Below are 22,466 nucleotides of genomic sequence, written 5' to 3' on the forward strand. Positions count from 1 at the left end.
TTTGATAAATCATTTTATCTATGCTTTAAACTTCATAAATTATAAACCATTCCCCCCCAAAATACCACTATAAGTTGTGGCAATCTATGTATTTTAGTTATAAAATACTGTTTAAATTAAGCTATTTATTATATAATCAGGGTTATATGTGTTCCAAAAGTTCAAAGAAAAAAATAAAATTTAAAATTTTATAAAAAGCAATACCTTTTGCTTCTCTGTGGCCTCATCTATCCTTTATTTCTGAACTGAGTTACACATATGTTACAAAAAGCAGAATATATAGAGGATAAACATGATGTAAGGGTAAAACAAACCAATTTAATATCTCTTCAAGTAATACACTTTACCTAATTGAATTAAATCATTTTGATAACATTATTTAAAAAGTATTTAATTTATACAATGTTGAGTAATATATGTCCAAGCAATACTCACCATTCATTAGACTGTAATGTAGGGGATTCATTTTGGGCTATGTGATATAAGGCACTCATTGCATTCATATTAAATAAAGGAGGCTTCCTTTCCGCTGTAAAAGAAAGAAAATTTTCCTGTTAAAATATGAGCCTATTAAAAAGAAAAAAATAATAAAATAAAATAAAATAAAATAAAATAAAATAAAATAAAATAAAATAAAATAAAATAAAATAAAATAAAATAAAATATGAGCCTGTTATATAGAGGCATGCTTGCAAATACTGTTAAAAAAATTTTTTTTTTTTGGAAATAGTCTCAAACTTAGCAAAAAAATTTCCAAGTAGAGCTCAAAGAACCTCTTCTTTTCTTTTTTCTTTTTAAAAAAATTTTTTTAACTTTTATTTATTTTTGAGAGACAGAGCATGAACAAGGGAGGAGCAGAGAGAAAGGGAGACACAGAATCCAAAGAAGGCTCCAGTGTCTGAGCTGTCAGCACAGAGCCCGATGTGGGGTTTGAACCCATGAACTGCGAGATCATGACCTGAGCCAAAGTCAGAGGCTTAACCGACTGAGCCACCCAAGCGCCCCTCAAAGAACGTTTTCAAGTGAGTCAATTTACACTACGTTGCTGGCTTAATACTAAGTTGCTGGCTTAATGTCCTACCACCCCTAAATACTTCAGTGTACTTTCTATAAATAAGAACATTCCACTAAAGCACCACAATTAAATCAGACCATTAATACTGATACAGGACTATCCTCTAATCCTCAACCCCCATTCAAATTTCAATCAAAGTTCCAATAATGTCCTCTGTAGCAAAAGCAAGCCTTGATCATTTGCATCAAGGAATGGGTGAGTCTTATCTAAATTGTTAAATTAACATAAAATTGTTCATAATACCTTCCTATAATCCTTTTAATACCTGTAGTAGTGATGTCACTTCTCATTCTTGATATTGGTAATTTGTGTCTTCTTTTTTTCCTGATCAATCTGGCTAGAGACTTTAATTGATTCTTGCTTTGATTTTTTACATTCTCTTTCTTCTGCTTATTTTGGGTTGAATTTACTCTGTTTCTTTTCTTTCTTTTTTTTTTTAAAGTAGGCTCCACACTCAACATGGGGTTTGAACTGATGACCCCAAGATCTAGAGTCGCATGCTCTACTGACTGAGCCAGGTGCACCTTGCTCTTCTTTTTCTAGTCTCTTAAGGTAATAGCTGAAGTCACAACCTTGACAATTTTGAAGTGTACAAGACTCTTGAATGTTCCTCAATTTGAATTTGTCCTATGATTAAATTTGAGTTATACATCTTTGGCAGGAATATGAAGAAGTAAAACATATTTTATCATTGTTACATTTTCTCAAGAGGTGGTGCATGATTTTGAATGATTCCATTATATTAAGTTTATATATTTATTTTGAGAGTGAGCGAGCACGCACGTGAGCAGGGGAGGGACAGAGACAGAATCCCAAACAGGCTTTGAGCTGTCAGCACACAGCCCAGTGCGGGGCTCAATCTCATCAACCAGGAGATCATAACCTGAGCCAAGATCAAGAGTCTGACACTTAACCAACTGAGACACGCAGGTGCCCCTTCCCACTTTTAAATAAAGTTGACTGGAATACTTTTATAAGAAGAAAAAAAAGGAAAGAATATTGGACTGGAAGGGGAGAAGCATGGAGAATCAAGAGCAAGAAGATGGACATCATCATCAATTACAGTCACAGTTCAATTATCTACCTGGCTCACTTACACTGGGAATGTTAGGTCCCACCCTGGGAATGATGGTACACTACCTTTAGCATAGCTCCCTTTATGGGCAACAGAATAAAATGTGTGCAGAAAATCAAACTGTTACAATATGGCATGAGGTCCAATATCTAACCCTCATACTTAACTCAAAGTAAGAAGTATCCTAGGCAGAGGTAAGTAATTCATAAATGCTTTAGACACTTTCTACCTAAGGTAAATATAGTAATCAGACATATTTTACATGTTTAACAAATACTCATTAAATATTGGACATAGATACCTGAAAATTAGCATCACAGTGCAAAATTATTTTAGGCAATTTAACAAAGCAAATATAATATACCTAAGGAACAATGCTTACCTAGTTCAATACATGTTATTCCAAGAGACCATACATCTACTTTGCCATCATACTGTCCTTCATCCATGGCTAAAATTACTTCTGGGGCCATCCTAAAACATAAAATGACATTTAAATTAAAAGCAAAAAAAGGTATACTATGCTTTTTTTTTAATGTTTATTTATTTATTTATTTAGAGATAGAGCACAACGAGCAGGGGAGGGGCAGAGAGAAAGGATGAGAGAGAATCTCAAGCAGGCTCCGAGTTGTCATCACAGCTTGTCATCAAGCCGAAATCAAGAGTCTGACACTTAACTGGCTGAGCCACCCAGGTGCCCCAGTATACTATTCTTTAAAAATATAATGACCATCTACATAGAGAACACCTGTGTGAATTCTAGACGAATTCTAGACATTATGTCTGGATGTAAGAATTTTTATAATGAGAAATAAATGCACCACAGGCTGTCAGGTAAATATTTACCATTGCATATATAGTGTGAGACTCACTCTCCCCATTTGTCATGATCATGTAACAGCATCCTAAAGAAAGGATGCCCCAGAGCAGGGCTGCATACTGTAACATTGTATAATTCTTGGGCCAGTAAGTCTTAACTATTTGGATCTCAGGATCCCACTACAAAAGTCTGATTTATGCTTGAAAGATGGAATTTCATCATTGACAATACTGTCAGTTGTTTTCCTTCATGTGACAAGCTCACTCCATGCATTTAAGAAAATATCTGCCACAATAACCAACACCGAATAACAATAGTTTGTCAGTCTTCCTTTTAAATAGGAACAGTGCTCCATGATACACATGGCTAGAGTAGCTCATAACGAAGACAATTACACAATTATCAACCTTACAGGTAGGTGTCTTGGTTATAAAATGGAACATAAATTCATGTTTCCAATTAGACATTTTTTAAAAACTGTTTTTTAATGTTTATTTTTGAGAGAGAGCGGGAGAGACAGTGTGAGTGGGGAAGGGCAGAGAGAGAGAGAGAGAGAGAGGGAGACACAGAATCCAAAGCAGGCTCCAGGCTCTGAGCTTTCAGCACAGAGCCTGAGGCAGAGCTTGAACTCGCAAACTGTGAGATCATGACCTGAGCGGAAGTCAGACGCTTACCTGACCGAGCCACCCAGGCGCCCTTAGAGTCTAAACTTTTTTGATGGTACTATACTTCATCTGTTTTTGGTGTTAAGCACAGACTGACCCTTAGAACAGTTGCTAATGTTCACTAGGATTGTCACCAGACACCCCAGTGTATGTGAGTGTGTGTGTCTGCATGTAAGTGTAAAGACATCCAAATATGTACCTCGTTACTATGCTCCAAATTCTCTATATACAAATTAACAAGTATGTAAATAAAGTAAATTTTCAATGGTCAATAGAAGAGTGTTTCCAAGGTGTTCTTTAAAATGTTGAAGTAAGTTTGGGAAATTACTAAGTTAAGGAGAGCTAAACAGGGTAATTTTGTTTTTTATTTGTAGAACTTTTCAGGGCTTTTTTAGTATCTAATATTCATCATTAATTTCTAAACAGAAGAATCATTAAGAAATATTATTTGCTCACAGAACCCTTTTTTATAGAAGGGAAATGGACTCTATCTAAACTAGAGTTCTACATAAGAAATTTTTGATCATCTAGAGCAGTGGAAGAGTAAAAACTCTTCAAGTTTTTAATTTGTTTACCTCCAATGAATTTATGAAATCTATTTATCCCCTTGTATACTTTTACATTCTCTATATTTAATAATTTAATAGCTACAAAGGATATAATGTGCAGCTTATGTATATACTTTATATTGTATATGTGATTTAAAGATATTTAAAACGTGGAGTTACAGAGTTGTTTTATTAAACAGCAGTAACAACAACACACTGCTGTGTGGCCAAATTACCAAAGCCAGTCTTCACTGTCCTATCAATCAGTCAAATCAGAATCACTTTCTGTCAAAAAAGTCTGACTTCATTTTCAATGCCAACATGTTAATGTGTCCCTATGACAGCCATCTCAGTTATGAATTTTACACTAGAAAAAAAGAAGGGAGAGAAGATAACTGGGGAGAGAGAAAAAGCAAGGAGTAAAAGGAAGGGGAGGAAGAGGACTCGAAAGGGACAAGGGCTTGCTAAGACTTTGTATCCTGACTCTTCAGTATTTCTGATAATTACTATACATTCTCTCAAATTGTACTTCTGCTATTGCTTTGAGGCTATTACATCCCAGACCAACGCATCATTGTAATATTCAGGATGGGTAAGAAGTCCTTCCTTTATAAAGTGAGAGAGGGAGATTTGGAAAGTGGGTGGTAAAGAAGATGTAGTGGACCTAAGACATCACTCTCACCATACACAGAGAACATGTGGGAGTTGAAGATCTGGACAATTATTTCCTTCAAACTTGCTAACATTAATAACGAATTATTTATGGATAAAATAGACGATGCCTAGAATTTGCTTCATAATAACTGGTAGTGGGTGGGGGAGGTGGGGAGGAAGGAGAGAGAAATGAGTACATAGGGCAGGACTTTTACTGGGTTGGGTGACTGGTATGTGAGGCTTCATTACACTTTTGTCTACTTTAATGAGTATGTGAAATTCTTCATAATTAAAAATAAAACCAAAAAACTCCAAATCAGCTATCAGCCTTCAGATACTCCTAGTCTGAAGACACAGTAAGTATCAATCTAAAGAACACACAGAAATTTCCACTTAGCATTTCTATCTTCTCCTCACTTGGATTTCATTGAATTTTTTCACTCCCACACCCAAAATATGATGCAGATTATAATATGGAAGAAAATATCAAGAGGACAAATGAAAAAACAGGAGATCCAAGGGCAGCACTCCAAATCTGTATTTGAAACTAACTAGGTTTAAAGTTAAGATGTCCAAAATAACATTATATTACCAGGAAAAAGATAAGACATCTGAAAAAGTATCACCACACATCGCCTATTTCAATTATGAGGATCAATAGCAAATAGGATTATTCTTACCAATATGGTGTTCCCACAAAAGAATTGGCAGGAGATGCCATGGAAGCTGATCCAAAGTCAGCAAGTTTCACTTGGCCTGGTTCTGTCAGAAGGATATTTCCTGCTTTGATATCTCTGGGTTTAAGGAACACAGAAAATTATTTCTCTTTCCTTCATTAGATTATGTTGAGATGATAAAAATCAAATAATAGTTTTTAAAATAGGAAAGGAGAAATCAAAATAATTAAGTCCTTGGATAATCTCTCAATTAGGACAAGGAGATGTAAGATCCACATTAGAAAACAAGAAATACGGAAGTAATATAAATATACAGTAACAATTTTCTAAAAGAGAACACAAAATGGCAGTAAAAACAAGACAGAAAAATCAAGTAATTAGAGCATAGTTTATATTTGAGTTCCCGTTTATTGTTGCAAATAGTGGTTTTAAAAATGGAATTTAATTAGCTGACCACTCCATAATAATATATACTATACATATATAGTATAGTATAGTACAGTATAGTATAATATAATATAATAATATAATTTGAGTACACCATTTAATGAAAGAAAAAAAGAGAAATTTCATACCCAAAATTTTTTGAAAGGTTATTCTTCTCATTTCCAAACCTTAGCATAGTTCTAACTAAACATGAAATGAAAACTGAAGCACACAGATAATATAGTATCCAAAGATCCCAAATTTATTTCCAAGCTTACTTTTTAAAGTCAGCAAACATACTGTTCATGCAAAATAAGAAAATTAGGAGTATTTATATAATGGGATTATATGTCCAACTGGCACCATAACATACATTTAACCTTTCAAAAAAAATTCCAAGCACTTGTCAATTCTTACTATAGTATTGTAATGGATATAATATTAAATAAATCTTTCTCCTTCCACTTATTTTTTATTTTTTAAAGTTTATTATTTTTTTTAACGTTTATTTATTTTTGAGACAGAGAGAGACAGAGCATGAACGGGAGACGGGCAGAGACAGAGGGAGACACAGAATCGGAAGCAGGCTCCAGGCTCTGAGCCATCAGCCCAGAGCCTGATGCGGGGCTCGAACTCACGGACCGCGAGATCGTGACCTGAGCTGAAGTCGGACGCCCAACCGACTGAGCCACCCAGGCGCCCCTGAAGTTTATTTATTTATTTTTGAGATAGCATGCACATGCAGGGGATGGGCAGAGAGAGAGAGGCGAAGGAGAATCCCAAGCAGGCTCTATGCTGTCAGGACATGGGGCTCGGATCCCAAGAACTTGAAGATCATAACCTGAGCCAAAATCAAGAGTTGGACACTTAACCAACTGAGCCACCCCAGTACACCATCCTTCCACTTGTTTCTTGAAAGAGGAGAGGTACTTTGATGTTGATAAGACCTTAGTTTCTAATTCCAACTCTTCCATTCACTTATTTATTAGCATGTGGATTTCTCTTGGACCTTACTATCCTCATCTAAAAAATGATAAGCCATTTAACTCACAGTGACTCTACTATATAGTTTAATATGTATTGCCTGGTTCACATATATGAAAAAAAAAGAGCTAGTTTCCTTCTAAAATAGACAAAACCTAAATCAATGCTAAAAATATATTATAAAAGTTCAGTTTTTTTGTTTTTTTTTTTGAGACAGCAAGAGTGAGACAGCATGTGAGTGGATGGAAGGACAGAAAGAGAGGTGACAAAGAATCCCAAGCAGACTCCCCAGTGCCAGCACAAGCCCGGTGGTACGATGGAAGCTCGAGCCTGACACGAAGGTGGATGCCACGAACCGTGGGATCATGACCTGGGCCAAAAGAGTCAGATACTTAACTGACTGAGCCACCCAGACTGCCCTAAAATAGTTTGTTTAATCTTAAAGTATTACCCATGATTATGGATTATCAAGGATTAACGCTCAACAGCATAAAGAGTGTTCAGTCTATGTTGTGGGATCAATGGCACAACTCTAGCATTATCAGTTACTGGAAGGACAAAACACCTAGATTTAGTTCTAGTCTAGTTTATTTGGCTTTGTAAGCACTTCGGAAAAAGTAGGCACGAATTGGGGCTTCAATTCCTTTATTTGTAAAATCAAAAAAGGTAAGACTATATAATCCCCAATGTCTTTTCCATTTTACAAATTAAATGATGCTACAATTAAATTCCTACCACAATCTATAAAGTGCACATATGTCGGAAAACCCAGTAACACATGCAGACAAAGATAAAAATAAACCTAAAGGGAGATCAAATGTTTGTAGGACAACCTAAAAAACATATGTTTTTAAGATTCTGAAATGCTTTTATTTGGCTACAACCAACACAATTTACAGGGTTAATAAGTTCCAGGGTTGATAAACGCAATAAGCCATTTGCTGCTAATACATAATAATTTTTAAAGTGCTTACCTATGGATCATGGTATGAGAATGTAAGTAGGCTAATCCCTGGAGAGCACCATGTGTAATTGCTGCTATTTCCACTTCTTGTAATGGCTTTTTGTGAACTTAAAATAAGAATTTATTGGAAAATAATTACTATACAGAATATTTTTGTTCAAAAAGATACACATATCTAATATATGTGGCTATTTTTGAAAACTAACATTTAACAAGAAGATTTACTTCCCAAGACAATAAAACAAGGCTATTGAACTTTATAATTAGTATTACAGTTGTGCTTAGCTGTTAAGTAAATAATTCACAGCCAATTTTCCCCTAAGCTAACAACATGTAAGAATTAGTTGATTATAAAAACAAAAGTAACAGAAGAGAAGTTCTCCCTTTATTCTCACACATCTTCATTCTGAACAGAAGGGACAGATTAAGCTAAATGACAAAGAAGGAAGAAAAATGCTTGTTACAAAGTCATAATGTAAGAAAACTCACCTAGTTTTGCTACTACAGAATAGTGCATACCATGCTAAGAACCTACAAAAGGCTAAGGTTCTTACTCTTTGTGGAAAGCTTTTATAGTATTTAAGAAAATCATACGGAATTCTCATTTTATTTTGTTAATAATTTTTACCCTTAATAATTAAAGGAAACCTACCTTCCAGTAAATCTGAAGCAGATCCTAAGCAATATTCCATTACCAGCTACATAGGAAGAAAAATTATAAAAGCATTAAATTAGTAAAAAGATTCTATTTGAGATAAAATAAATTCACCAAGGAGATCAAGAACATGGTTTGATGTCAAGCAAACACTAGTCATCATTTACCTTAAAAAAAAAAAAAACTATACATTTAACAATTTGTTAAATGATAGAGTTAAGCCAATGATACATTAATTTTTTTATGCCAACATATAATCACATGTATAAGATGTGTATTTCATTCATACTTACTAACTAAAACTATAAAGGAATATAGTTACTTGTTAGGAATTACTGTTAGGAAATGGAAAACTGTCCTCTGGATCTATATGCACAAAGTTTAGGTTACAGTTTAAATGTTTCTTTAAAGCAAACGCAGAGCACCTCCTGTGGGTCAGGTTATCTTATGTACATTAATTTAATCCTCATAACCACCTTATAAGGTAGGCCCTATTATTACCCTTGGGGATCATTTCTGTTAAAAGAAAATGTGGCCTTTTCCTCTTTAAAGATGCAGTTACTATGCCTCTATCACTGCTGGATTACTGCTTTGTCACCTCAATGGTAACAAGACAAAATTAATCTCTACCCTTTGTAATAAAGTGTCTCAATTCTCTACAGTTAGTATTATTCAGCCAAGGAATTATAATCAGTTCATACTTCACCAAGAGTCACTAAGACTTCACCAAGATCTTTGTGGTTAAATAGATTACAATATATTTATGTCAAAAAGGTATGCTAACTTTCATCATTGAATAATAGCATTGTTTTTACAATGTTTGATAAACCATTTGAAAAATGATGCTACTAAAAAATGTCAGCGAGCAGTTTACCATGCACATAAAGGTCAGTTAAATCTCTGTAGTAAACTTGCAAAAGTTCTATTATCTCTTATTGCCAAGGAGTTCTAAGAAAAGCTGCTCTTCCTCTCTCAGAATGAACTAACATTTCAAGGTGTTTTTGCATGGCTTTACACAACTATTTTGAAAAATTCTTGAATTAATTAATTCTAAACCAAAACCAACTAAATTACAGCAAGGGGAGAAAACACCTACCCATGCTGTGTGCTCACGTAAATAGCAGCCTTTGTATTCTATACTGTTGGGATGTTTTATTCTTTGTAGAAACTTGACTTCCTTAATAATATCCTGCCATTTCTGTGGGGAGAAAAAAAGGAATAAAAGAAAGAATTATGAAAAGTTGCTTTCCTTTAGAAAGCTATATAAGAAAAAAAGGAATAACTAGAGTAAGCAGGGTTAATGCTTTATTTGTAATATTTAAATATCAAACTAACAAATTTAAAAGAAATCACATTTATATACTTTAAACTCAATTATATAATTTATAAAAGTATTTTATTCAAGGTAGAACAAATTTTAATTTGATAAAATTTATCATCAATGAGTATCATTAAAATTTTACAACCACACACCAAGGATGTTGATAAAAATTACATGCTATATTTAGTGATTTTTCTTCAGTTCAGCTTCCCCTTTCTTATTTGCAGCTTTACTAACATATAATTTACATCTCATAAAGGTGATCTATTGTGTTTCTGGCTTATGTCTTGTACCAAATATTAAGATTGTTTGTTTTTAAAACTCAAATAATTACTGTTCTATTTAAATTCCTAAATGTATACTTGCTAAATGCTAGCAAACAATTGTTATTATGTAGGAAAGTTCACAGAAAAAGCAAGCTGTATGAAAACATTTTCTTACAAATTTTACTTAAGAGCCTTCTTCACTGACAGCTATGAGGAAATACAGATAAATCTTTGGACATAAGCTACTCCAAGACAACCTTAGACACTTTCATCATATCCTAAACATACTTACTCTTAAGAAGCAACCAGACAACTCTGAAAAAACAGGTCCTTGGGCCAAAAAATCAAAGAATCTAAGGGTTTAGTAGATGTGGGAAGGAAACTAGGAATCTGCTTTTGGCTCTTGTTCAAGGTTTTCCACTAACAGGCCACATTTCTTAAGGCAGGGAAACTAGCATAATAGAAAACTTTAAGGAATGTTTTGTACTAAAATTTAAGATCATGCATTTCCTATTTTATTTCACAAGTCCTCAACAAAATACAGTGAAATATGTACAGTGTTTTATATAAAATGTGTATGATACAAGATCCTCAATTCAGAAAATATTTCATGGGCTTTAAATTTCATATTTGAATGCTCTGGAACACAAATTCAGAACACAACAAAGCCAGTATTTGTAAACGGAGAAAAGACTTTCATGAGGACTATTCCTAACATTCTTGAAGGAGTATTAGATGTGAAAAGATGATACACTAAAATGATTCTTTCTTCTAGGTGTAACTAATCAAACAGACTCCAACACAGTACCAGTCTGCTGTGAAAACTACTTCTGAAGTTGTGCTATAGAAATGGCAAATAAAATTAGACTGAACTTATAAGAAATGGAATTTTTTTAGGAGTTTTAGGAATTTTTAAAAGATTTTTTTTTGGCATCAAAATAATGGAAGAATGAAATAATCAGTAGTGTTACCATACCCATTGTACGATCTTCACAAAACCCTGATTTACCATAAAATAGAGATTCCAAAGGTATAGAAAACCAAAATGTTTAAAAAGTGAAGACTAACCCAGCAATTCCACCTCTGGGCATACACCTGAAATTACGGAAAGCAGAGATTCACAGAAGTATTTGTATATCCAGGTTCATAGCAGCACAATAACTAAGTGGTGGAAGCAACCTAAGTTTCCACTGACAAATGAATGGATGGATAAACAAAATGTGGTCGTTTATACACACATACAGACAACTATCCAACCTTAAAAAGGAAGCAATTCTGACACATATTATAACAAGGATTAACTTTGAGAACGTTATGTTAAGTGAAATAAGCCACTCACAAAAGGGCAAATACTGCATGATTTCACTTATGTGAGACACCTAAAGTAGTCAAATTCCTAGAGACAGAAAGTAGAGTAATGATTTCCAAGGGAAGGAGAGAATGGGGAATTATTGTTTCGTGGGTACAGAATTTCAGTTTTCCAAGATGAAAAGAGTTCTGGAGAAGAATGGCCATGATGACTGCATGACAATGTGAATGTCTTCAATGCCACTGAACTGTACATTTAAAAATGGTTAAAATGTTAAATTTTGTTAAATGTATTGTATCGCAATTACAATAACTAAATTTAAAAATTAAAGCCTAAAGATTCTGTATTTTAAAAACTACATGTTAGGGGCGCCTGGGTGGCGCAGTCGGTTGAGCGTCCGACTTCAGCCAGGTCACGATCTCGCGGTCCGTGAGTTCGAGCCCCACGTCAGGCTCTGGGCTGATGGCTCGGAGCCTGGAGCCTGTTTCCGATTCTGTGTCTCCCTCTCTCTCTGCCCCTCCCCCGTTCATGCTCTGTCTCTCTCTGTCCCAAAAATAAATAAACGTTGAAAAAAAAAAATTAAAAAAAAAAATAAATAAATAAAAACTACATGTTATAAAATGAATTCATATAATAAATAGAATAAATAGAATCTGACAAGAACTAATTGAGTAATAGAGAACTAAAGTGGTATCAATGTAGAATCAGTAATTTTATTTTTTGTTTCTCAAATTATTACACACTGCCCATTTTTCAGACTATACTGCCTGTTGATTATTAAAGTTTGTTTAAAATAAGTCTTACACAATTTCTAAACCACTAAAAAATTATACTCAATATAATTTATTGTTAAATGTATCTTACTCTAGTTTACCTCCTCAGAAACTGGTAATTTCTCTATGATAGAGTTATGTATTAAACCACAGTTTAGGGGTGCCTGGGTGGCGCAGTCGGTTAAGCGTCCGACTTCAACCAGGTCACGATCTCACGGTCTGTGAGTTCGAGCCCCGCGTCGGGCTCTGGGCTGATGGCTCAGAGCCTGGAGCCTGTTTCCGATTCTGTGTCTCCCTCTCTCTCTGCCCCTCGCCCGTTCATGCTCTGTCTCTCTCTGTCCCAAAAATTAATAAACGTAGAAAAAAAAAATTTAAACCACAGTTTAAAAAAGTATATAAGCTCACTTCAGCAGCACATATACTAAAAAATTAAAAGCAAGGGACACAAGCTGGAAGGCTTTTGGCATGCCACAAATGTCCTGTTTAAGGTTCTAGGCACAATTTTAATGGGTATATTTAGTTTCTGAAAGAAAATTCACTGTGATAGACACTTAATATTTCTACTCTTTTCTTTAGGTACGTTTTACGTTTCTGAAAGAATTCCCATCTACCCCTAATTAAAACCAGTATGTCATTCTCTAACATACCAGTAAGAATGTATATATTTCACCCACCTCAGTAGACTGCTTCCCACTGTAAGACATTTTCTTGATAGCCACCACTTCATTGGTGCGCACATCTCGTGCCTAAAAAAATAAAGGACCGTTGTGAAAATGAACACAATAAATCTGGGCAATTATTTATCTCTCTGAGCATAAAAGCATTTATAAGCTATCATGTCAAAAAGGACACCAAAAGTGCTTTCAAATACCTTAAAAAATAATAAATATATATGAAAACTTATCAAATTATCCAGGAGCTCATACTTTGGAAAGAAAAATAAAGCAAGTTTATTTTTAGTGATCTACTTGAGAGAAAAAATATAGAAATTTTAATAGTACTATAAACAGAAAGAAAACAAGACTAGTTAGTATATGTAAGTCTATGCTAATCGATTTTGAAATCTCAATGAAATGGACAGTTTTCTAGGTAAGAATAAAACTGATCTAAAGAAAAAATGTAAAAAAAAAAAACAATGGTGGCAGATTGAATACCAATTAATTATCTTTAAAATAGCCTTAAGTGGAAAATAGTTTTACCAGGGGAAATTTCCAAGATATAAGTGGGAACAAAGGAAAAGATATCCCATTAGTTTTATGAAGGCAGTATAACCCAATAACTAAAACCTCACAAACAGCACAAAATAGAGTACCAATTTTGTTTGAAAATATAGATAAAAGCTCTAAATAAAATTTAAAAACCAAATATTACATGGCATTAAAAGAAATTTTCATTGGATAAAATATACTACAATCATATAAATGCAAAAGACTCTGATAATAGGAAAACACTTCATCATTTCAATTTTTTTTAAGTTAAAGGGGAAAAATACTATGTAAATGCTCAATAAATGCTAGAAATGCAGGAAAGGCCGAATGCTAAATGTACTCAGCTGCAGGAAAGGTAAAATTCCTAGCAAACCCAGATGAGAAAGGTAATTCCTCAACATGACAAATCATGTCTATTGTAAACAACTGCTAATCAGAATTAGAATGCTACAATGATATCACAATTATTTACCATTCTTATGGAACTTCTGAAAAAAGTAATAAAAATGTAACAGAAAGACAATTTTTAACTCTTGGAAAGGAAGGCCAAACTCTTACTATATGTATATATACACACACACAGTATTGAGTTCATAAAAGGGTCAAGACCATCTCAAATCACCTGTGGAAGAAATGATCTTCAGTTTAGACTTTAATAAATTCCAAAAGGTCAAAATACTCTAAAATTAATTATGATGACAGCTATAACTCCTATTTGCTAAAATCATTGGAATGCACAATTAAAGTTGGTGAACTTACGGTATGTAATTCATGCCTCAAAACTTGTTAAAAAAATAAATAGCACATATGTAAATTATACCTCTACAGCATTGCTTTAAAAACTTTTCAAAAAAAGACACTGTTTGGGGGGCGCCTGGTGGCTCAGTTGATTAAGTGTCCAACTTCGGCTCAGGTCATGATCTCATGATTCCTAAGTTCAAGCCCTGCGTTAGGCTCTGTGCTGACATCTGGGAGCCTGGAGCCTGCTTCAGATTCCGTGTCTCCCTCTCTCTCTCTGCCCCTCCCTGCTCTCTCTCTCTCTCTCTCAAAAATAAACATTAAAAAAATTTTTTTTAATTTTTTTAATGGAATTATATGTGGTCTTTTGTGTTTGCTCCTTTCATTTAGCATAATGTTTTCAAGATTCATGACTAATGATGTTAAGCATCATTTTTTGTGCTTCGTGGCCATTTGCGTATCTTCTTTGGAGAAATGTTAATTCAGATCCTTTACCCATTTTTAAATTGTCTTTTCATGACTGAGTTATAAGAGTTCTTTATATTCTAGACAAATCCCTTATCAGATATGTGATTTAAAAATATTTTCTCCTGTTTTGTAGATTGTCTTTCAAAGTTTTGAAACACAGAAGTTTTTTTTATTTTGATGAAGTCCAGTTTTTGTATTTAAAACATTTTTTAATGTTTTATTTATTTTTGAAAGAGAGAATGTGAGCAGGGGAGAGACAGAGGGGGACAGAGAATCGGAGGTGGACTCTGTGTAGACAGCAAAGAGCTCAATGTGGGACTTGAACCCATGAACCATGAGATCATGACCTGAGCTGAAGTCAAGACGCTTAATTGACTGAGCCACCCAGACGGCCCTATCTACTTTTTTTTGTCGCTCATGCTTTTGGTGTCATATCTAAGCATCCTTTGCCAAAACCAAGATTGTGCAGATTTACCCCTATGTTTTCTTCTAAAGTGTTATAGTTTTAACTATTACATATAGGTCTTTGATCCATTTTGGAAAAAAAAATTTTTTTAAGGTTTATTTTTTATTTTTGAGACAGAAAGAGAGCACGATGGGGGAGGGTCAGAGAGAGAGGGAGACACAGAATCTGAAACAGGCTCTAGGCTCTGAGCTGTCAGCACAGAGCCCGACACGGGGCTAGAACTCACAGACCGCGAGATCATGACCTGAGCCAAAGTCAGATGCTTAACTGACTGAGCCACCCAGGCGCCCCTCTTTGATCCATTTTGAATTTTTACATATGGTATGAAGGATCCAATCTCACTGTTTTGCATTAAACAGCTGCACTTTTTAATTAACCTAAGATAAAGCTTGATTTAAAAGTGGGTATACTAGGGGCGCTTAGATGGCTCAGTAGGTTGAATATATGACTTCAGCTCAGGTCATGATCTCATAGTTCATGGTTCAAGCCCCGCAATGGGCTGTGTGCTGACAGCTCAGAGCCTGGAGCCTGCTTCAGATTCTATGTCTCCCTGTCTCTTTGCTCCTCCCCTGCTTGTTCTCTTTCTCTCTCTCTCTCTCTCTCAAAAATAAGTAAACATTAAAAAATAAAAGAGGGTATACCAAATGCAAATCAATATTCTGGATCAGATTCCAAAAACAGAAGAGACAGTAGTTTTAAAAACTGGAAAACTCTGAGTATCTGGTTTATAGTATCATTTGATCAATATTGATTTCTTAGTTGTGATAAAGGTAATGTTGATAAAACATTATATAACATGTTAACATTAAGAGAAATGGGTGAAAATTACATGGAAAGGGGCGCTTGGGTGGCTCAGTCGGTTAAGCATCTGACTTCAGCTCAGGTCATGATCTCACACTCCGTGAGTTCAAGCCCCACGTAGGGCCCTGTGCCGACAGCTCAGAGCCTGGAGCCTGCTTCGGATTCTGTGTCTCCCTCTCTCTCTGCCCCTCCCCTGCTCATGCTCTCTCTCACTCTCAAAAATGAATGTTAAAAAAATTTTTTTAATTAAAAAAAAAAAAAAGAAAATTACAAGGAAAAACTCTTTACTGTAACTGCAAAATCTTCTGCAATGCTAAGATATTTTATTTTATTTTATTTTTTTTAATAAATAAACATTTTTTTTTTTTTTTAATTTTTGGGACAGAGAGAGACAGAGCATGAACGGGGGAGGGGCAGAGAGAGAGGGAGACACAGAATCGGAAACAGGCTCCAGGCTCTGAGCCATCCGCCCAGAGCCCGACGCGGGGCTTGAACTCACGGACCGCGAGATCGTGACCTGGCTGAAGTCGGACGCTTAACCGACTGCGCCACCCAGGCGCCCCGCTAAGATATTTTATAATAGTAAATTAAAGGGGCTACTGGGTGGCTCACTCAATCATCCAACTTCAGCTCAGATCACGATCTTGTGGTTTGTGAGTTTGAGCCCCGCATCGGGCTCTGTGTTGACAGCTTAGAGCCTGAAACCTGCTTTGCATTCTGTGTCTCCCTCTCTCTCTGCCCCTCCCCTGCTCACGCTGTGTCTGTCTCTCAATAATGTTAAAAAAGTTTCTTAAATAAAATAGTAAATTAAAAAAATGAGTATAATTTATTAAAATCCAAACTTATTAGTAATGATTACATTAAAATTAAATGACAAAATGAGATCCTTTGCCTATTATGTCTAAAAATAAAAATATGTAATGTCTACAAATGTTTTTCTCTCCTTTGGGACCACATGTTGTGCTTCCTCATCATGCCTTATTAGTCTCCTCTAATCTAGAACAATTCCTCAACCTTTGTCTTTTATGACACTCATTTTTTTAAAAATATGCAGTGGGGCGCCTGGGTGGCGCAGTCGGTTAAACGTCCGACTTCAGCCAGGTCACGGTCTCGCGGTCCGTGAGTTCGAGCCCCGCGTCAGGCTCTGGGCTGATGGCTCGGAGCCTGGAGCCTGTTTCCGATTCTGTGTCTCCCTCTCTCTCTGCCCCTCCCCTGTTCATGCTCTGTCTCTCTCTCTCCCAAAAATAAATAAACGTTAAAAAAAAATTAAAAAAAAAAAAATATGCAGTGATATTTTATAGAATGTTATTAAATTTGTGCTTGTCTGGCATTTCTTCAAGATTAGATTCTGGTTATACGTCCTTGGCCAAAATACTACAAGAGTAATATCGTGTCCTGATTTTCAGGGTTTCACATCTGTAGGTATACAAGGTCTGTCTGTTCCTCCTTGATGTTACTAATTTTTATAACCCACTCAAGCACTGTCTCTTCTTTTCCAATGTATACAGTTAGAGTTACTATTTTCTACCTTGTATCTAACAAGGAATTTGTGAAGAGATGTTTTTTTTAAGTTTATTTATTTATTTTGAGAGACTGAGCACAAGCAGGGGAGGGGCAGAGAGAGAATCCCAAGCAGGTTCCGCACTGTCAGGGAGGGGCCCGCTGTGGGATCATGATCTGAGCCAAAATCAAAAGTCAAAGGCTTAACCTACTGAGCCACCCAGGCACCACTGTGGAGAGATACTTTTAAATCACGTAAACATCCTGCTCCAAAAACTTTTCCCCTAGATTACCAACCACTGAAGTTTCTAGCCCCAATCTTCACTATGATGATTACAAAATGCTGATTTTTTCCAACTCTACCATTCCCTTCACATTTAACAGTCAGCATTCTGTTATAAGGAAAAGCCCTCCTTTTTTTTTTTTAATTTTTAATGTTTATTTATTTTTGAGAGAGACACATAGGGAAAAGCCCTCCCTTTTTATTCATCCATCTATTATCTGTCATGGAAATGATGGATTCCTATTTTTATTCAATAGGCTATAATCGATTACCATTACAATTTTTTTAATGTTTATTTACTATTGAGAGAGAGAGAGAGAGAGAGAGAGAGAGAGAGAGAGATACAGAGTGAGCAGGCAAGTGGTAGAGAGAGGGAGACAGAATCCGAAGCAGGTTTCAGGCTCTGAGCCGTAAGCACAGAGCCTGCTGCTGGGTTTGAACTCACAAACTGCTAGATCATGACTTGGGCTGAAGTCAGTTGCTTAACCGACTGAGCCACCCAGGTACCCCAATCCATTACCATTTTATATTGATGCTCAAATAATTCCAGATTTGGCCAGTGGGAGCCCCCTCACTCTGGTTTCATGTCCTTTTGCCAGGCCCCATCTTTTTTTTTCTAAAGCACTTTTTAACTTTCTGGCACAAGATTTTCTAAGGCTTATCTTTTAATGTTCTAGCCCTGAAACAGAATGAGCCATTACTCCAAGGAGCTCTTGTTCGGTTTAGTGAGGAATTCAAGATCCGAGTATTCTCTGGTACTGAGGTATCACTGTGGTGACCTTCTTGCAGCAGATAGATAGGTAGATAGGTAGATAGGTATGTAGGTAGGTAGGGAGACAGACAGACAGACAGACAGACAAAGAAGATATATCCTATCAAATCCCACAGGGTTCTTCCTTACTTTCCCTGATTCCATATTTCTCTCTTCTTTCAAAGTTAGGATCCTGACTCTAAATAACATCAATATTGGGGCCCCTCGGTGGCTCAGTCTGTTAAGTGGCTGACTCTTTGTGATCTCACGGTCGTGAGTTCAAGCCCCACCTCGAGCTCTATGCTCACAGCTTGGAGCCTGCTTCAGATCCTGTCTTCCTCTCTCTGCCCCTTCCCAGCTCCCAAGTGCTCGCTTGCTCTCTTAAAAATAAATGTTAAAAAATTTTTAAATAATATCAGTATTATTCACTGCTCAATCCTTTAACACAGTTTCAGAACTGTCACATACATCTGAATATGTAAGAAATGTATTAAGAGTTGAAAATTTGTCTCCAGTTTCCTTCTCCCAAGACTGAGGGTATATAGTTAAAACACTGTGTACAAAAGTTACTTGCATTAGTTCTATTCTGTCCTCCAATGTGGTTATACCTGAAATACAGTTGGATTCATTGTTCTTGTTTTCCTTTGATTTCAGTGACATGCCCCCCCCCCACATACTGAGTAAATTTTAATTTTTAAATACGTAAAACATTTATTACCCAAAGAGGTGAATTCAAACAAGGATCATTCCATCCTCTATCTCTTCCATTCTATTCCCCACAACTGTCACCATTCTATATCTTGAATTGTTGGTTGTATAGGGGCATAATTTGTCTAATTTCATCAAACTATATACATTTAATATCTGTATATTTATGTACATAAATTGTACTCAATAAAAACAGTCAATTTAAAAAATACTACTGGCACACTGAATGTCTACAAGTCAGGGTTTTCTCAGTGTGGTTCTTTTATTGAGCCCAATTCTAAGATTCTATGTGTATTTTTCCTGTGTTCTGTATTTCTCCACACTAGTGTATATGGAGGAACAAGCATAAATACAGACAAAACTATAATACAAAAAAAAGCTTGTTTTTGAAATAATCTGTTTTCTAGGTCCCTCTTCCTTCAACTAGTGTCCAATCTGGAAAGTAAACAAATGTGACCAACATCAAATGCACACTTACGACATGTGTACATAACAAGATTCTTCAAGGATATATACCTAACTGTTAATAATAGCTGTCCTTGGGTAGTGAAATTATAGATGGAGTTTTTATTCTTTACTCTTTTTGTGTCCAACTTACAAATGGGATATAAATCAAAAGTTCAAATTGTTAAGAATTTGAAACAAATTTTCTCTAGGGGAATAATATTTTAAATTGTGATTTTATTCCAAAGGTGCCCATTAAAAAAAATTAAATCCATAATAACTGTCAAAATGTTAAACATCTATATAACATTTGTTGCTTGAGGGGAAAATAAGCAATTTTAATAGGAAGAAGAAATAAAGAATGTGAATGGAGTTTTTCCCCTACAGATTAAGAAAGGAATTCTTAGAGATGTTTTATTATGGCTTTAGAGTAGTAGTTCACTGGTTTGCTTTTATTTATTTATTTGTTATCATTTGAGAGAGAGCGAGTGTGCGAGCTCAGCATGAGCAGGGGAGGGGCAGAGAGAGAAGGAGAGAGAGAATCCCAAGTAGGCTCCACTCTGTCAGCAGAGCCTAACACAGGGCTCGACCCCACAAACCATGAGATCATGACCTGAGCCAAAATCAAGAGTTGGGCACTTAACCCACTGAGCCACCCAGGCGCCCCCATTGGTTTGCTTTTAAAATTACAATTTTTAGGGGTGCCTTGGGTGGCTCAGCTGGTTGAGAGCATCATACTCTTTTTTTTTGTTAAGTTTATTTATTCTGAGAGAGACAGAGATCAGAGGGGCAAAGAGTGAGGGAGAATCCCAGCAGGCTCTTTGCCACAAACCAACAAAGAGCCTGCTGTGGGGCTCACACTCACAAACTGGGAGATCATGACCTGAGCCAAAATCAAGGGTCAGATGCCTAACTGACTGAGCCACCCAGGTGTCCCAAGCATCCTACTCTTTATTTTGGCTGAGATCATGATCCCAGGGTCATGAGATTGAGCCCCACATCTGGCTCTGTGCTGAGCCTGGAGCCTGCTTAAGATTCTTTCTTTGTCTCTGTCTCTCCCTCTCTCCCTCCCTCTAGCCCACTGCCCTGCTCATGGTCACTCATAAAATAAAATAACAATCTTAAAAATAATAAACATGTTTCTTTAGCTACCAATTTTATCACCTGGAATCTTTTATTTATGAAGCGTACATTATTTCTCTGAAGTCAAGAGAAACTTCCTTTTCTTTTTTAGAAAAAGTCAATTTCTGGTTACAAATGAGCTTAAAAATTTTTTTCACGTTGAAATAATTAGACTTATAGAAGTGTTGCAAAAATAGTACAGTTACCATATATCCTTCACCCTGCTTCCCATAATGTTAATATCTTTCATAGTACAGTACAATTATCAAAACTAGGAAATTAATAAGTTATTAACTATTAACTAAGCTAAGACTTTATTTGAAGTTCACCAATTTTTCCACTAAAACCTTTTTTTGTTTCAGGATCCTACATTGCTTGGATATCATGTTGCCTTAGTGTCTTTCAGCCTGTGACAATTCCTCAACCTTTCTTTGTCTTTCATGACTTTGACACTTTTGAAAGACTATTGGTTATTTTGTTAACAGTGCCCAAACTGAGTTTACTTCCTCACGATTAGATTAATAAGAACAACACAGAAATGATGTGTCCTCAGTGTCACGTCAAGAGACGGAGTACATGATGTGAACACTGTTGATACTAACCTTGATCACTTAGTTACGGCAGTCTGTCAGATTTATCCACTGATTTTCCCATTTCAATTAATAAATATCTTTGGGACCATACTTGAGATTATGCATATATCCTGTTCCTCCTCAGACTTTAATCCACTAATTTTTGCATCTATCAGTGGATCCTGGTTGCAACAATTATTTCCCTTAGTCATATTACATTTAATAACAGTTTTCATTATGTGTGTGTGTGTGTGTGTGTATGTACATCACACACACACACACACACACACACACACACACACACACACACACCTTTGTGTTGTGTGAGACAGAAATACTAATACCTTCACAATTCCAATCCAACGCCAAAAGGTTATACCTAGCCTCCCCCCTTTATTTGTAACTTCTCAGTAAGAAAACTGGTTTTCATTATCTATAATATTATAATACATTTACTTATTCAAATCTACAATATAGTTTCAGAATTGCCAAACCATACACCTGTGAGAAACTAGAAACTAGAGTTCCTTTTGCCTTTAGTCTTATTCAGCCAAAATACTGTTTCCAAAATCATTTAAGAGTAGGTTCTTTTCTTTCCCACCCACTTCTGTGTGTTTATGTTATTCATTTATAATACAGTTAAGGTTCAGGGCACCTGGATGGCTCAGTCAGTTAAGCGTCTGACTTCGACTCAGGTCATGACCTCACGGTCTGTCCGTTTGAGCCCCGCACTGGGCTCTGTGCTGACAGCTCAGAGCCTGGAACCTGCTTCAAATTCTGTGTCTTCCTCTCTCTCTGCCCCTCCCCTGCTCATGGATGTCTGTCTCTGTCTCTCAAAAACAAACTTTATAATACAGTAAGGATCATTTGCTATAGTCTGTAGTCCATTTATGTTTCCCCATAACATAGTTTTTTTTTTAAATCAACATTAATGAACATTTAATAAACAGGTAAAATTCACTCTTTGTGGCATGCACTGTGAAGTAGATTACAATTTTTGGCAATTATCAACAAAACTACCATTAAATATTCACTTATAGTTTTTAAAAATATTTTTAATGTTTATTTATTTTTGAGAGTGAGCAGGTGGGGGCAGAGAGAGGGGAACAGAGGATCCAAAGCGGGCTCTGTACTGACAGCAGAGAGCCTGATGTGGGGCTTAGACCCACAAATCACAAGAACCAAAGTTAGAG

The 22,466-nt window shown here is 35.7% G+C and overlaps 1 protein-coding gene across 2 annotated transcripts in view; it reads right to left on the bottom strand.

Moving 5' to 3' along the window:
* Positions 1-22,466, bottom strand: part of TAOK1 (TAO kinase 1) — a 147,471-nt gene that overhangs the window by 45,519 nt on the left and 79,486 nt on the right. The window contains exons 3-9 of one of the 2 annotated variants that reach the window (XM_025917974.2): positions 12,887-12,958; positions 9,640-9,741; positions 8,541-8,586; positions 7,899-7,995; positions 5,518-5,631; positions 2,533-2,624; positions 436-529 (exon numbers count right to left, since the gene is read on the bottom strand). In XM_025917974.2, the coding sequence (XP_025773759.1) occupies positions 436-529; positions 2,533-2,624; positions 5,518-5,631; positions 7,899-7,995; positions 8,541-8,586; positions 9,640-9,741; positions 12,887-12,958 (617 nt within the window). Of the gene's footprint in view, positions 1-435; positions 530-2,532; positions 2,625-5,517; positions 5,632-7,898; positions 7,996-8,540; positions 8,587-9,639; positions 9,742-12,886; positions 12,959-22,466 lie in introns of those variants that run through there. The other variant, XM_086686421.1, reaches the window with a different exon arrangement.

The sequence above is a fragment of the Puma concolor genome, chromosome E1, assembly GCF_028749965.1.
Source record: "Puma concolor isolate L17-30 chromosome E1, mPumCon1.1.hap2, whole genome shotgun sequence".
In the NCBI taxonomy this organism is placed as follows: domain Eukaryota; kingdom Metazoa; phylum Chordata; class Mammalia; order Carnivora; family Felidae; genus Puma; species Puma concolor.